Source organism: Solea senegalensis, linkage group LG3 (genome assembly GCF_019176455.1).
Source record: "Solea senegalensis isolate Sse05_10M linkage group LG3, IFAPA_SoseM_1, whole genome shotgun sequence".
Lineage (NCBI taxonomy): Eukaryota > Metazoa > Chordata > Actinopteri > Pleuronectiformes > Soleidae > Solea > Solea senegalensis.
In genome coordinates this window covers 6,733,882-6,750,052 of record NC_058023.1, presented here as the reverse complement: position 1 = coordinate 6,750,052, position 16,171 = coordinate 6,733,882, and the positions used below count along the sequence as shown (strand labels likewise).

General features: G+C 39.7%; 3 protein-coding genes and 1 long non-coding RNA gene across 22 annotated transcripts in view; 3 read left to right on the top strand and 1 right to left on the bottom strand.

Annotated features, from left to right (window-relative positions):
- LOC122766468 (calcium/calmodulin-dependent protein kinase type II delta chain) overlaps window positions 1-16,171 on the top strand; it is a 557,529-nt gene that overhangs the window by 187,707 nt on the left and 353,651 nt on the right. The gene's annotated exons all lie outside the window — the stretch shown is intronic.
- Window positions 2,659-6,944, top strand: six7 (SIX homeobox 7). Its single transcript, XM_044021386.1, has 3 exons — window positions 2,659-3,445; window positions 5,278-5,441; window positions 6,231-6,944. The coding sequence occupies exons 1-3, from the start codon at window positions 3,038-3,040 to the stop codon at window positions 6,439-6,441; spliced, it is 783 nt and encodes a 260-aa protein (XP_043877321.1). The 5' UTR covers window positions 2,659-3,037; the 3' UTR covers window positions 6,442-6,944.
- zgc:101810 (uncharacterized protein LOC493612 homolog) lies at window positions 9,959-14,608 on the top strand. Its single transcript, XM_044021380.1, has 9 exons — window positions 9,959-10,156; window positions 11,374-11,484; window positions 11,588-11,746; window positions 12,131-12,260; window positions 12,360-12,496; window positions 12,607-12,756; window positions 12,960-13,105; window positions 13,202-13,334; window positions 13,872-14,608. Exons 1-9 carry the CDS (start codon window positions 10,109-10,111, stop codon window positions 14,040-14,042), a joined length of 1,185 nt encoding a protein of 394 aa, XP_043877315.1. The 5' UTR covers window positions 9,959-10,108; the 3' UTR covers window positions 14,043-14,608.
- On the bottom strand, window positions 11,104-13,003 carry LOC122766486. Its single transcript, XR_006360072.1, has 2 exons — window positions 12,937-13,003; window positions 11,104-12,825 (listed from the first exon to the last, which is right to left on the bottom strand). It is a non-coding gene; the product is annotated as an uncharacterized LOC122766486 (long non-coding RNA).

Sequence of the window (16,171 nt, the reverse complement as noted above, 5' to 3'; positions counted from 1 at the left end):
TTGTTTTTCTTCATTTTAAATTGTTAAAACAGTATGTTAACATGCAGTAAATTGTAAATAACTGCCAGATGTTATTATTCTGGGAAAAAAATCACAAAATCACTCAGTTACAGAACATTTTCTGGTTGAAATAAGCAACAAAAAAAGTCCAGACGGACATTATGAGGCTTAGGCGTTAAAGGGTTAAGAATTTTAAAGTGCCCCGAAACTGTGCTGCTGTAACACAATCATGTCCCACTTCTGGAATCAATGAAGTAAATCTATCCATTTATCCACAACCAAAAATCACCAAAAGTTGAAATTATCGATAACAAAATGGTTTGAAGGTCATGATTCTTTTGTCCATTGGTCGCAACAGTACTGTCAGTGATGTGTCCGACCTCACACACACGCACACACACGCACACGCACGCAGACACATCGTCTGTTCATCTCATCAGCATCTTATCATTCATGCTGTTGTAACGGCTTGGGAGCACTTAATCAGATTCAGCTTCAGTCTGCTCTCAAAGTGTTAAACAGATTGGGCTGAAGGATTTCTGGTAATGAAGGTGTGTGTGTGTGTGTGTGTGTGTGTGTGTGTGTGTGTGTGTCAGTGTCACAGACGGGGAGAAATGACCTCAGTGAAGATCATGCTCACAGCTAATCTAACCCTTCCAAGGTTCAGACACTTCCCGCCACTGACCGCCACCACTTAACACACACACACACACATAAACTAGTCTTTATGTCTTTGTGAGGACCAAAGTTGTATAAGATTTTGTCTTGTATAAGATAAGTTTTTGATTTTACATTAGTTTTAGTTTTGACTTTTTGTTTTTAAAATGTGTTCTTTTAATAGGCTTTTAGAGCGGGTTTGCTATTTTTTTTTGGAAACCCAAACTGAACATTTTCATTTTTAAAAATCTTTCCAGAAGAGTCATAATCTTTCGACAAGTTGTCCAGATTTTTTCTGGCTGATCCTTTCAGCTCAATACTCCCTTCTGGAAAGGGTAACCAGAATTAAGATTCAAGAATTAAGTCCTAATATTATGAGTATAAAGTTGTAATCTTTCAAGAATAAAGTCGTAATATTATGAGAATTTTGTAATGATAAATTAATCAAAATGTGTCGCTTCCCAAAATACAAAACAACAAATTTCCAAGGGAAACCCCATCACCCTGAACCCTACAGTAAGTACAGTTTAACCACTGAATCCTATTTACCGACATGAACACGTCAGGAGCCCAGATGTTCACTGACGAGGCTTCAATGTCTGGCAACTCATATCTGTATTCTAGACAGATTAGTAGGATTTTAAAAAACCCTTCACCTTATTTTAAAACCAGATCATCCTTCACCTGACTGCAACCTTTATGCAAAGCCTCATATTTACTCTGTGTGTGAGTTAATCTACAGTCAATGCCTGAACAGAAGGGTTTCATTGATTTAATATAGAGACATTATTCACTCTGATACTGTGTGTGTTTTTTGTACCAAGTGCAAATGAAATGCAACAGATGCTAACAGCCAGGCTCCTGATCCTGATTAATAAGAAAATTAACCTAAGTCTGATTAATGAGCCACTAAGATCATGGGGATTGAAGCGAGCAGCAGATCATTAACTCCATGTCCTGGAGTTACACTGCCTCACATCCACGTCTCGGGGGTTTCGTCATATCTCGGCCTGGCTGGAGGTGGCACACGCGTTAGCCTCGAGGTGCTAACGTGTCCGTTTTAATTATATGGGTATTAGCTGATTGCTGATCGCAGATAGCTGCAGCTCCATGCCCCCGACGAGTCCCCGCATCTTGAACAAAGTCATTACAATTCACTGTATCATTGTGATAACTATATAAAAATGTAATATGTTTTTTTAGATTCCTTAAGGTAAACAGGTGGCGCTTGATCTGCCTTAATTCTTTTCATATAAGCTTTCAGAGAGCAAAATTCCAAAAAATATTAATGGAAATAGATAAACTATTGATGATAATGCCACAAATAACATTAATGACATTAGCAGCAAGTGTTAAAAATGTTGCCATGTTACAAAACCATTAGTAACCTAAGAAAATGTTTTACTTTTTTAAGAAATATATGACTTACATTACCAAAAATATGCATATAATATGTTGTAATGTTACAAAAACAACTAACAAAACATTACAATGTATTGAGACGAACACCATTTCTAACATTATGTTTTAGTTTTCTTAATGTCATGTAAACACTAAAATGGAGCTAGTCTCAGCCGGACTAACATACCTGGATAATGCATTTTATAGTCCGATTACTCGTGCATGTATACTCTTAGTTGGACTGGAGTAGGACCTGGCGCTCTACGCATGCACTTCAAACTAAATCACTAGGGCAATACAATAGAGAACTGGACTGCACTAATGTGAAATATGACCAATTTTCCACATTCATGATTCTAACAATGAAGGAAAAGTGCTTTTTAATGCAATGCACGATGGACATATATCACCTCATCCTCTGTGTCACCATAGAAATACTCAAAGAACAGCGCTGAATCACAGGGTTTATTTTTCGTATTGTTTTGTAGTTTCTGTTTCCTGTCTGACACCTGAGTTGATTATTGGAGAATCAGCCTCCTGAGGCTCCATCTCCATGTCCAGCAGGATCAGACTTGAATTAAAGGACCTATCAGTGGCTTGTTTGCTCACTGCATTTACCCTAACAGTCAATGTATCCTCGGGCTAAGCCAAACAAGTTGATCAGCAGTCACCTCTGTACACACAACCCCCCACTAAGAGGCTAATGGCCAGGATGTTTAATCCTTCTCAAAACAACCACAGAGATGCTAATTTTATCTGGCTATAAATACAGCTAGACTCCGCGTCCTCCTCCTTTATTCACCTTCTCTGAAACATTTGCCCAAATACCAGGAAACACTCGGTTCCATAAGAGCAGCAGCAGCGACGCTGCAAGTGTCAATAATCCAAGAGCGCACGGACTTTTACGCACGGTTGGATCGTCTTTCCACGCGCCCTGCGAACTTCTCCTAACGTCCTACCCAAGACGCGCAGAGCCGTGATGTTCCCGCTACCGATGTTCACACCGGACCAAGTGGCTCGGGTGTGCGAAAACCTGGAGGAGACCGGGGACATCGAGCGCCTCGGCCGGTTCCTCTGGTCGCTGCCCGCCGCGGTCCCCGGCTCCGCTGGCGAGGCGCTGAACCGACATGAGTCCGTGATGCGCGCCAGAGCGCTGGTGGCTTTCCACGGGGGGAATTTTGACGCGCTTTATCAAATCCTGCAGAACCACAGGTTCACACGCGAGTCGCACGCCAAACTGCAAAACCTGTGGCTGGATGCGCACTACCGGGAGGCGGAGAGGCTCCGCGGTAGGCCGCTGGGCCCGGTGGAGAAGTACCGCATTCGCAAGAAGTTCCCGCTGCCCCGCACCATCTGGGACGGCGAGCAGAAGACGCACTGCTTTAAGGTAAAGAGAAAGCGATGTATGGATACAGTGTTTGACTTAGAACTGAAAAATCAGAGCAGAAACCGGTCTGATCGGATTTGTTTATTTACTTTCACTGGCCACTTTATAAGTAACAGAGGAATAAGGCTGCAACAATTAATGTCAGGAAATAATGGGAAATATCTATCTGTGTTGCAACACCTGATTATAAAAATGTCTATATGAAATACAACTCTAAAGACACAGACAAGACATTTCACTCTGTAATGTTTCACTGCAGTAAAACAAGCAGCATTTAGTGCTGAATTATAATTCAGTTTACTTCAATAAAGTAAAGAAACTAGGGCTGCAACTAACTAATTATCATCATCCATAAACCTAGTACTTAAAATGACGATGTTCTAGATTTCACGAGAAAATATTCACGTTAAAGAAGTTTTAATTATTTTAAAAAATAACTACCCAAACCGATAAGCTATATTGTGAAATTGAGGAATAATCTATTAATCGCCCTAAAAGAAAATTGATGATCACTATAGTTTTTGAATATGGTCTTCTTCATACCTTAGTGCTAATGAGTGATCATTTTAATTAGTGTTCATTTTCAATCATCTCAAGCCAGGTTAGTTCTTGTCTGTGCTGCAAGCTCTATAGACTCTCGATGTGATTACCCCGATGAGAATATCTGCGTTAACAGCGAGTTGAACAGCTGTGCCTAATGAAGTGGCCGGCGAGTGTGAGTGTGAAGACGCTTTCTAACCTGCCTCTGCTCTCTGAGCTCTTAAGACGATGATGATCCCTCGGCCTTCTGCTGTCAAACCCACTAAACTACTTTACGTGTCAAAAATCCGGAGACTGTGTTCTCAAACTCTGACATGTCTGTGTTACAATATCAGGAAACAGATGTAAAATGCCATGAGACTAGTCCTTAAATAATGTCATTAACTGCCTTACAATCTCAGCTTTAGTTGTTGTGTTGATCCACTGCTGCAGATCTGTGTCCCAAAACTACTTATACAGGAACCCACTTTTCAAACATGACAAACTACCTCTATAATTGCTGATATCACATGTAAAATATGAAAACCAGTGTCACAACTCATTTATGCATGTTATTTAATAGACCCTACGTAAAAAGGAGGGAGGAAATTCCAGCAGTTTCAGTCATGGGAGACTTCTTTGGGAGTCCTGATTGTTATTCATGTTTAAAAAAGTGGCTCCTCATATAGATGTATTTATATAAGTAATTATTAATCCCAATTTTGGGATTAATAAAGTTTATCCAACTATAGCACTCAGAGTGCACCACCCCCAGGACATTCAACTGTTGTATAACAAGATTTATGTTGTTATAAAAAAAAAAACTATGTGGAAAATCCATGAGCATCAGTGTAATTACACAGAAAAAATATTATTTCAGAATTATGACACAAGAAATTAACTAAAATAGGTTAAAATTCATGAGGGACAAACTAACTAACTTTTTTTTTACTAAAACTGGAGACTAAAATCTCTCCAATGTGTGTCAACTCCCTCTTGTGGCAAAGCGAGATATTGCTCCCAACTGAACTTCCATCTCTAAATCAAAACATATTAAGCCCCTTAACATGATCCAGTTTAGTGGACTTACATTTTTTATGCACAAGAGGGCTCATGTGATTATCTGGTTATAAATCTAATCTAACCAGATTACAGTGGGCGTCACATGACAGCGATGAGATTATTTGGGTTTAATGGGACGGTTTAAAAAACACACGACGACAGTAACACGAGGTGCCGTTAAAAAGGAAATATGGACGACTGGACTAGATGAGGCTAAATAGTAAATGTTTTCCTTTCGTCTCTTTCTCCAGGAAAGAACTCGCAGTTTGCTAAGAGAGTGGTACCTTCAGGATCCGTATCCAAACCCGTCGAGGAAACGGCACCTGGCCCAGGCCACGGGTCTCACGCCCACACAGGTCGGGAACTGGTTCAAGAACCGACGACAGAGAGACCGTGCCGCATCTGCAAAGAACAGGTAGCTGTAAGATTACATCCTGTTTTTACAAAAAACAAAGGAGAAAGTTGAATTTGTCTGTTTAGAGGTTTGTGAACAACTTAACTCAAAGAGTAAGGCCTCTTTCTTTACACTCTATGTACTTTGTTCAGCTTGATTCAATTCAATGAATCACATTTCAATCCACAAAAAGTCAAGAAAAAAAGGAAATCAGATTAAACCAATGCTATATGTGTCCAGATTTTTACTGGCTGATCCTTTCAGCTCAATACTCCCTTCTGGAAAGGGTAACCAGAACAAGTACGGCGGGTACAACTCGACTGCCATTCTGAAGGTTTATTCCACATACACAGTTAAACAGCAGTCAGTTAGTAGTTAGACAGCAGTCCGTTAGTTAGACAGTTAGTAGTTAGTCAGTTAGGTTGTAAAACCGACAAGTCATACCAGTTCCTATGATAGATAGATTTACAAAGGCACATACGAAGGTTAATATATAACAAAACATGGCTTTGACAATGCAACTTAAAGGCACTTCAAAGGCAACGGTGCTTTGATACCAATTCCAACAATTAACAGATAAATAGAATGAAAGATAAATAGCTTTACCTGCTAGAAAGTTTTACAATATGGGTTAAATTCAGAAGTTTAATTCAGACAAAAAAATGCTTTAAAACTCCAATCTATTGACATTTTTCAGGCCAGATATTAATGCTGGCCCACAGGCCACCAGTTGTTGACCACCTGCTCTCTACTCCAAACCAAAGTGATAACAATCCTGAATCTCACTCTTTCATCTCTCCTTCCTCTCAGACTACAGCAGGATTCCTCCCTCCTGCTCTCTGAAACCTCGCCCAACGGCTCTCTTCAGGAACGCCGACACCACCCTCACCTGCTGCCCGCCTCCCTTCACCGCCTCGGCAGCCCAGAGGCCAGCGACTGCAGCACGGAGCCGGAGCGCAGAGGAACGGGAGCCTCCACTCCGGACATCTCAGTCAGCAGTGACAGCGAGTTCGAGTCCTGAGATGATGATGATGATGATGGAGAGACTTTTTTCCTCCTCACAAGAAAGATCAGACTCAAGTCAAAGACTCCTGAACTGCCTGTGAATGTGGTCACAGAAGAAGAAAGACGAGTGAGAAAAGTCCACTCACTGTGGATCTGAAGGAATGTTCAACATTATGCACTTAACTTAAAAAGCCCCATGACACACGACCGTCGCGGTTATATAAATTAATTTACTGCTGACCAGGACTATGGTTTAAACATTTAACTCTCAGGCAAAGTATTTATAGAAATAATGTCAACGACGGTCTTTAGAGAATATGAAAATCATTACTGATAAATTTTGATACAGATTACAATGAATATTTTTGTTTACGTCAATTATTATAATGTAACATACAGGATACAAGGGCTGCAACTAATCATTATTTTCCATCGTTTCAGTCCATAAAATAGAAATTATAATGTACTCAAATGTCTTGTTTTGTGCACAAACCAAAAATTATTCAGTTTTCATGATTTATGTGTTACATGGAGCAAAAGAACCAGAAAATATTCACATTTTAAGAAGCAGAAAATCTGAAAAACACAGATTAATCGATTATCAAAATAGTTGAGGATTAATTTAGATAATAATTGTTGCAACCTTAATTGATTTATCACTTTTAAGTGTTTTTTTAAGTTTAACTGTTCAGATATTTCATCTCTTTGAATTTGAATAGTTTCTGGTATCTTTGCTCCATATAACAAAGAAAACCTTATGAATCATTTAGTCATTATGAAATCAAAATAATTTTGGTTTTGTGGACAGAACAAGACACCGGATGGAAAGTCGTCACTAATTCCTTCGCACTAGACCTTTAAAAATGAGCATAACAGATTTCCTGCATAATAATAATAATTGTTATTATGGGCGTAATTCAGTGTCATTCACTAGATTTTACTGTAACCTAAATGTGTTTCTTCAGAGAAATCAGGTCATTAAGTCGATGTAAAAACACAAATGAGCATCACTGCCTTAACAAAAGGAACAAAGGGTTCAAGAGTGAATGACACAATAACACATTAAAAATGCACAAACGATGTGATTAATGATGCATGTGTGCTGCTGTTAAAAATGAAAGAAAAGGTATTAACTCAACTGTGCCTATTACCTCAGTGAGACCCGGTTTAGAAACGACACATTTTTTAAACATTAAAGAAAATCTTTCATTTCCCATAATCCACTGCTGCGTATCCACATAAAATGATGTACAGTATTTTGTAAATGTTTTATGTAAATAAATGAACTTATTTTTACCCAAATGTGCACTGAGTAGATTTTGTAAAGAAGAAAATGGGGATACATTTTTTTTTTTAATATTTAACTGCTCTTCTAAATCTCATCTTAACCCCATATATACCACTTTGCTCTTGCTTCTTTAGGTCATTTCAGACACATGATATTTCACACTTGACACACTTATGTAGGCATTAGTATTAGTAGTATTCTTAAGATCTTCAGCTTCAAACTCTTACATGGCTCTAAAACACACACTTTCACCTCATATTTTGGTGAAAAACACTACCTATGCAAATTTTAGTGAACGTGAACATTTTAAGTTGAACAGGAGAGACCTTAAATTAATACAAGCATTACAAATCAATCAAATACAAGTTCCCAACTTCCCCTTGTGGCCATTCAAAGTAAAATGAATAAAGGCTGTATTTGGCGAGCTCGACAGCATTGTCAATACAACAGGAAAGACATGCAAATTACTTCCGTAAAATAAAGGTTGCAAAATACTGGAATATCACAAAGACATGTACAAAAAAAAGTCATAAAATGTTCTTATTTTACAAATAGTGTAATGTTTCAAAATATATAGAAAACGATATAAGAAGAAGAATATTGAATCATTTAATTTCAAATATTAAGATTCTAGCATTACTGGAAAACACGGGCTCCCCCCCGTGGCACTTAGCAACATTAGCATTTATGTCGCTGTTTTGTTTACTGTCTTTAGCTCTGTTTAAATATCCTGAGGGTAAATAGCTAGAAATAGCTCACAGTTACATATATATTTTAAACTTTTATTTCACTAAAAAGTCCCACAAATAAAACATACAGACAGTTTGACAACACTTACCCATGTTTTTGACGTTTCCACAGTTAGTTTGTTTTTTTCGCTCCTGCTAACAAGTACAAGTAATTTTAAATCAACCAAACAATCAAAGATGGGGGCCGGAAGTGACGCATTTTTATTTTTTCCGCCTTCTTGTCGTTTCTTCTTCTTTTAGTTTTTGGATGTTTAAGGGACGAAAAAAGGACTGATTCACGTTTTGGGCATTTGAGGCATGAAACAACATTTAAAATGACACGGTAATACAAAATTGTTTATTTATTTGCTTTCTGGTTCTTTCAAAATAAATTGAGGTCCAACGGAAGTTACATCTATAATTGATTTAACAACTACCTGTTAACGTTGTTGTTGCTGTTTTGAGTAAAACAATCAAAAATTAACCTGAAGTCTTTCACAACACTCTTGTTGTTGAAATACTAATACTTCAAAAACTATGAAAATTCTCAATTTACAAAAATTGCTGTGACTAAGACGCACGTATTTACACAAGTGAAATGCGTTTTTTATTTTATTTTTTAGATAAGAAATAATAATAATTGGGACAAAAAGGCTACAATATATATATACATATTGTTATGTACAACCACAAATAGGCACCACTCCTTATTTATAGAAAGCTTGGTAAAAAAAAAAGAAGAAAAGAATGAATTTTAAAAATATACATAAAAGTACACAGTACATATAATTTTACATTTAAAATGTAATATTATATTAGAAGATTTCCCTTTATTTTTCTTACAACTATTTAAAAGCATGGGCTCTGATAATTAGGGCCAAAATTAAGCTCCACCACATTTCCCAAAAACTTGGGTTAGGGTTAGATTGGAACCATGGCCTCAGATCAAAAGGAAGATGGCCATTTTGAATTTGGGGTCCATTTTGGCAATTTGTACCCTACCCTTCAACCATTTGCCACGAAACAGGAAGTTGCTTATAACTTTGCCGTACACTGACTGATCACCTAGAAACTTCACACCTGACATAGGAGACTGACCCTGAACACATTAGGTCACAAAACAGCAAATGCCCTCTTATTCAAGCAAGGGCAGAGAATCGCTGCACTTCCGGTCATGGCCCTTTTATATCCTAGTTATATTATTATTCATTGTAATTATTATTATGTAAGGCTATGGCATGGAAATTATTGATTTATGACTTTTGAAGATGTGTTTATTCCAAATAAGGCACATTAAAAGTATAAAAATGTGTTGGTAAAAAATGGGAAACATGTCCCCTCACTACATAGAGACATTTACATCATCAGTGTCAAATATAGTCTTTGTCGTTGCTGTATTTGCAAAAATGAGAAGTGTAAGGAAACATAAAAAAGGGCAAGTTCCTCTTTTTTCTTACTGCCTCCACTGCTGACCACAGAGAGCGGGCGGGTCTCTCTCAGTATAACCCCGCCCCCACTCTGCAAGAGCAGCAGGAAGCATTTACCTGTCAGTTGTTGTCACTGCTGAGCTGGTCTTGAAATTGTTATGTGTTAGTTGGACAGAGCCTGTTCTGACAGGACGGAGAGTCTCCTGAGAAGCTTTTTTATTTTGTGGCGTCAGTGTGAGGATGGACAGTCAGGGAAGGAAAGTGGTGGTGTGTGACAATGGGACAGGAGTGAGTAACATCTGCTTACTATACATCTCATTAGCATCGCAGATAATCCACTTGTAGTTCTCGAAAACGTGAACCTGTCGTGCATGTTTTTTATTTAAATCCTGCACATTTAAGTGACTTACACTTCTTCTTTCTGAACGTGTCCCTGCTGCTTTTGTGTGATTCGACCATTTTTCAGTGCAAAACTGTAACAGCTGTGTCCACTTTTACGTGTTTTCATTTTTTAAAACAAGAAAAGGAGTCTCAGGGTGTGAAACTATGCCGTGCATACTCGAGGCTGATTCCACATCTGTCTGGACTTGTCACTCTTGCCTCTTACACACACACACACACACACACACACAGCCATACATGGTTGTAAGGCTTAAAACTGAGCAACAATTGGGTGAAAAGCAGGAAGAGAGATTTCAGAGTCTACACAAATCAGGAGTGGCTTAAAAGAAACACACAAAAATGAGACTAAAGGACTTTACAGTTTGACATCTAAAATGCGACTTTTAGTCCAAAACGTTTATTTTATTTTTTAACGTGTTTTGCCTCTGTTTGGAATGTATTGTTTCCCTCCAGACTAAGGAATGTGACTCTGGTCGTTAAGACAAGTCGAGGCAGTACAGTGTGAGGTGAAGAGTCTGCAGTCAACTTTAAGAACTATGAGCAGCACTTTAGTTACTCACCAAAATGCATGCAAAATAATAAAAGTAATAATCTATAAACACTGCATCATAGATAAGAGACAATCTGTTGCTGGAAATATGAATAATATGGTAAAGTACAGATACTTGAATGCTGTACATCAGTAGAGTGACAAAGTATTTGCACCTTGTTACATTACAACACTGATAATAATTCACCCCAAATCAGATTTCTGCATGTGGATTAAACCAGGGGCTGGATTAAAACTGAACAGAATGGATTAACAAAATGATTAGAACAGGACACCCGCAGAATATGATTGAATTTGACAGAGGCAGTTTTATTTATTATGATAATTCTCAGAGTTTTAGTATAAGTCGTATGTTTAAAAGCACATTCGAATGATTAAGATTTCTGGATCCATGGTTCTCAAACTGTGGTATGTGTACCACCAGTGGTACGCAAGCTTCCTCCGGTGGTACTTGGCATAAGACGTTTGAGAACCCCTGGTCTGGGATTAAAAAATACTTTTTTAGTAGTCTTGCACAAAAAAGTAATTTCCTTCATTTAATATTTCTCCACAGTTCGTTAAATGTGGCTTCGCTGGAGCGAACTTCCCCGATCACATCTTCCCCGCCATGGTGGGTCGACCAATCCTGCGATCCAGCACCAAAGTGGGCAACATTGAGATAAAGGTGAGGCTCTTAATACTTACGGCAAACATTCAAAGTCATTATAATCAAATTTCTTCCTTATTCGGATGTTTGGTTTGAACGTCGTCTTCTCCTTCTTCTCCAGGACCTGATGGTGGGGGATGAGGCCAGCGAGTGTCGCTCCATGCTGGAGATTTCTTACCCCATGGAGAACGGCATGGTGCGCTCGTGGGAGGACATGCTTCACCTGTGGGACTACACCTTCGGCGCTGACCGCCTGGACATTGACCCAAAAGAATGCAAGGTCAATGTTGTATATGCTTGTTTTTGTAGGGTACTAATGAAAGAGAGGGAAAACAGACGGTCAATTGTTCAGAATTAAAAGGTTTAATCTTTCTCTTTTTTTTTGCTGAAGATCTGAACTTAGGTGGAAACTTAATTACAAATGGCCCCCTGGTGGTAATGTAATCCTACTTCCTGGTTGACCTCACCAAGCAAACTAGAACATCCAAATTTGTTATATATGGTCTCTGGTTCTGATTAATTTGGTGGAAGTGGAAGAATTTTTATATCCCTGCCTGAGGACCACTTACAATATCTCCTCGACCCACACTTTAGCTAACACTGTTCTACATAATATACACAAAACCTTCACACAGCTGTATTCATATGATTTCCCTTCTTTTAGATCCTGCTGACCGAGCCGCCCATGAACCCCACCAAGAACCGGGAAAAGATCACGGAGGTCATGTTTGAAAAGTATCAATTCCACGGCATCTACGTGGCCATTCAGGCCGTTCTCACGCTCTACGCTCAGGGTAAACTTCCACCAGCTGCTTCCCTTGGATTCAATTGAAAACCCCTCTGCTGAATCACGAAGGGTTCACATGATTCTTGAAATGTTCTATGGTCTACAGGACTGCTCACCGGTGTGGTCGTTGACTCCGGCGACGGCGTCACCCACATCTGTCCGGTGTACGAGGGTTTCTCCTTACCCCACCTCACTCGCAGGCTGGACATCGCGGGTCGCGACATCACGCGCTACCTCATCAAGGTGAGTCTGCGGCCTCTCCAGCAGCCAAAGGTCTGACATTGAGATCACATGTGAAGAAATAAGTGGTACCAGGTAGTACTCTGATCCCAGTTTTCCATCTCTTTTGTCAGCTCCTGCTGCTCCGAGGCTACGCCTTCAACCACTCAGCAGACTTTGAGACTGTGCGCATACTGAAGGAGAAGCTCTGCTATGTCGGATACAACATCGAGCAAGAGCAGCGACTGGCCACGGAAACCACCTACCTGATGGAGTCGTTCACGGTACGTTCAACAGCCACATTTTTCAGAACCGCTCTGATCGTTGGAGAGAATATCCATGGATCATATGACCTGAAGGAAACCCAAACAAACATTGGTAGAACGTTCAATCTCCTCGCTCAGTTGACCTGGGATTCATATGCAACAGTCTCGCATGGCGACATTGTTTGACAGATCTCCAACCTTGTCTTGTGTCTGCGGGGCAGCTCCCCGACGGCCGTCAGGTGAACGTGGGCGGAGAGAGGTTCGGCGCCCCTGAAGCTCTGTTCCAGCCTCACCTCATTAATGTGGAGGGAGCGGGGGTGGCCGAGCTGCTGTTTAACACCATCCAGGCTGCAGACATCGACCTCAGGTCTGACGCTCACCGCCGTTCGCGCTGTACATCGACTAAGAACGTGTTTCAGCTAAAAGAAAAACATCAACAATCTGTCTGTTTTTTCCCCTGCAGGGCGGACTTTTATAAGCACATTGTTCTGTCAGGAGGAACCACCATGTATCCTGGTCTTCCGTCCAGACTGGAGCGAGAGATCAAGCAGCTCTACCTGGAGAGAGTGCTGGACGGGGACACACAGAAACTCTCAGTAAGAACATTCAGAATAATCATTCTGCTCGACTGCAGGACAATGCAGATCAAGGGCTTAATGTCATTTGTTTATGTTTTTAGCCTCAAAAGTGTCCTTTGGAATAGTCAGTAGCCTCAATTCATTTCTATTGAAATGAATTGAGGAGTCCGAGATTTGTTGCAATCTGCATTTTCACCTCTAGATGTCACTAAATCTTACAGCAGAGGTCTCAAACATGCAGTCCCCCCAATGAAAGTCATGCGGCTCACTGCTTATTTTTGTATGTTTTTTTTAATCAATGTTAATTTTGCATCATAAATAAGTTTATATTGGGAACTATTTATTGCTCCCTAACAAAACAACTTTTATTTTGAAATGATGTGAAATATCATCCCCAATTTCTTTTTTTACTTGATTATTTATATTATTTTCATTACACTATAAAACCCAAACAGAAACGGAGCATTTAAGCATTAAAAGTGTGACTTTATGTGCATTTATTTCTCTTTTTTAATCACATCTGCCCTGCCTTTTTTCTTTTCTTCACCTGTGCAGAAGTTTAAGATCCGTATCGAGGATCCTCCCAGACGCAAACACATGGTGTTCCTAGGTGGCGCTGTGCTGGCCAACATCATGAAGGACAAGGAATCCTTTTGGCTGAGCAGAGAGGAGTATCAAGAGAAAGGCCTGGGAGTTCTGCAGAAACTGGGAGGCGGAGTCAGATAAAAACAAAAAAAACATCTACCTTTCCACATGTCCACAAGTGCTTCTCAAATGTGAGAAATTACTGTTTTTAGCTATATTCATTTTCATTAATGTATAGTCGGTGTAATGGCTGTTTCCTAATGAAAAACATAGGAAGTTCAAGTTGAATAAACCACCAAAGTTTCTCAAACGACAGCATCTGAAGCTCGTCACATCTGAAACACATGACGCTAAAGTTTTCTGCTATAATTGGGACACAGTACACTGAGTCAGACACACGGATACTGAAATTGAAGTGACTCAGCAGTTTGACACAATGTGCAAAGCTCACAAGACTTAAGATGTGACTGAAATGAAACAACACGTGCTTGAAATTCACTTAAATGGCCAAATTGACGCGTTCCAGCCAAAGACACTTAGACTTTCTGAGTAAATCTAGCCACACTTTATGAAAATAAAAGTCAACTGATGTTTCTTTTCCTCTGTTATCGATATAAATAAATATCATGTCAAGATAAAATGTCAAAAAAAGGAATGCAAATGATGATTTTCTTCCAGAGATGCTCTAAAATAAATGGTAATACAAAGCTAATGAGTCATTTTTAATGGGTGAGAAAGCATTAAGTGTGACAGCAGTGTTAGTGTTTGCTTCCCTCTAGTGGCCCAGGCATGACTCCTCACATCCACAGATATTGCAATTACTTGTAATGTATTCATTCATTTATTTATTTATTTATTGCGATACCGAGTTACCTGACAAAATACAGTAATGTGGGTTGTTTTTTTTTTCCGTACACAGAAAAGAAACTTTTTTGAGCTCTCACAGTGAACACATGCGTCACGCACACGTACACCACATTCGCGGGAAGAAACCGTTCACGTTAGAAACGAAAGAAAGAAAGAAAGAAAGAAAGAAAGAAAAAAAAAGCATGCAATAATGTTCAAAAAACACACGTCGCACTGCTCCGAGCGAAGCCTCACTTAAAAACTCCGGATATGTCGGGGAAAGAAAAATCCATACTTAGGGGTTTGATATCTAACCAACAAATTGAACAAGTAAAAGTCGTTTGTTTTTTCTTTAAATACACAATTCGATCACTGATAGTGACACCGGGTTGAACAGTCGGCTGGGGGTTGTGATGGTTTGCAGCAGGAGCCACCGGGAGCTGGTGACCATGACATTTACATTCGAGCGGTCACCGTTAAGTTCCGGGGGGGTGGGAGCGGGGGGCGGGGTTTGTTGTCAGACTGTCCTTTCAGTGAGTCCGGGTTGTGTGGTTTTGTACAGTACAGCTAAGAGAACGAGCAGAAGAACTGAAACGCGACGTCAGAGGGTTTTCTTGGACTCTGGAAAGAAAGGGTTTCTTTTATACATTCGCAAGTCGTCCAGTCAAAAGTGATGCAGGGCGTCTCTTTGTATTTAAGGTGTAATACTGACTTCACCTGCTCACGTCTGTGATATCTGTGGATATCTAGATCTGTAGTGAGCGGCTAACAAGCTTCAGTTTCCAAACAATCCTTCCTCTCCCGCACCAAATCCCAAATGAGCGTCTTCAGCTCACATGGTCACAGGAGCTCCTGGTCCACTGCTGCCTCATTTGGTCAGTTTGCGTTGAATAATATATTAATAATAATAATAATGCATCCGAACTTACGTATGGAGACAGAAGTGGATTAAGAACTCCTGTGTGCCGTGATGTACACATGGTGAATTTCCTCTATGGGCTTTGGTATGAGAGATTGAGCCGTGGAGAAACTGCAGTTTCCGGACATAAAAAGCTGTTAAACATTGAGGAAAAAAAAGCAGTGACCATATTCAGAAATGCATTGTAGACATAAGCAAGAGTCGATTTTATCTCAAGTCAATCACGGCAAAAATCCAAAGATGTGTCAGTATGTCCAACAACCTCGCTTCATAAAACCTTAACAATCCCTTAAATGTGAGTTTCTCACAGGGTTTTAAAAACAGAGCGGATTGTTATTTAATGATTTTTCTACTACTCCTACTCAACCCAGCCGAATACGCTTCATAGTACATGCGAGCAAAGGAGGAGAGCGTGGTCCTTCTCCAGAAAAGTAAAAATAAAAAGATCGCCTCAGTGGGCGTTTTTCTAAAAATATTTTTCAAGCTTCCTTCAAGCTCCACACTG

Excerpts from the sequence above, each read along its gene's own strand:
- six7 (XM_044021386.1), top strand. The coding sequence starts at position 3,038 with ATGTTCCCGCTACCGATGTTCACACCGGACCAAGTGGCTCGGGTGTGC. Across the intron at positions 3,446-5,277 it reads AGAAGACGCACTGCTTTAAG|GAAAGAACTCGCAGTTTGCT; the intron begins GTAAAGAGAAAG and ends CTCTTTCTCCAG. Across the intron at positions 5,442-6,230 it reads GCCGCATCTGCAAAGAACAG|ACTACAGCAGGATTCCTCCC; the intron begins GTAGCTGTAAGA and ends CCTTCCTCTCAG.
- zgc:101810 (XM_044021380.1), top strand. The coding sequence starts at position 10,109 with ATGGACAGTCAGGGAAGGAAAGTGGTGGTGTGTGACAATGGGACAGGA. Across the intron at positions 10,157-11,373 it reads TGTGTGACAATGGGACAGGA|TTCGTTAAATGTGGCTTCGC; the intron begins GTGAGTAACATC and ends ATTTCTCCACAG. Across the intron at positions 12,497-12,606 it reads TCACGCGCTACCTCATCAAG|CTCCTGCTGCTCCGAGGCTA; the intron begins GTGAGTCTGCGG and ends CTCTTTTGTCAG.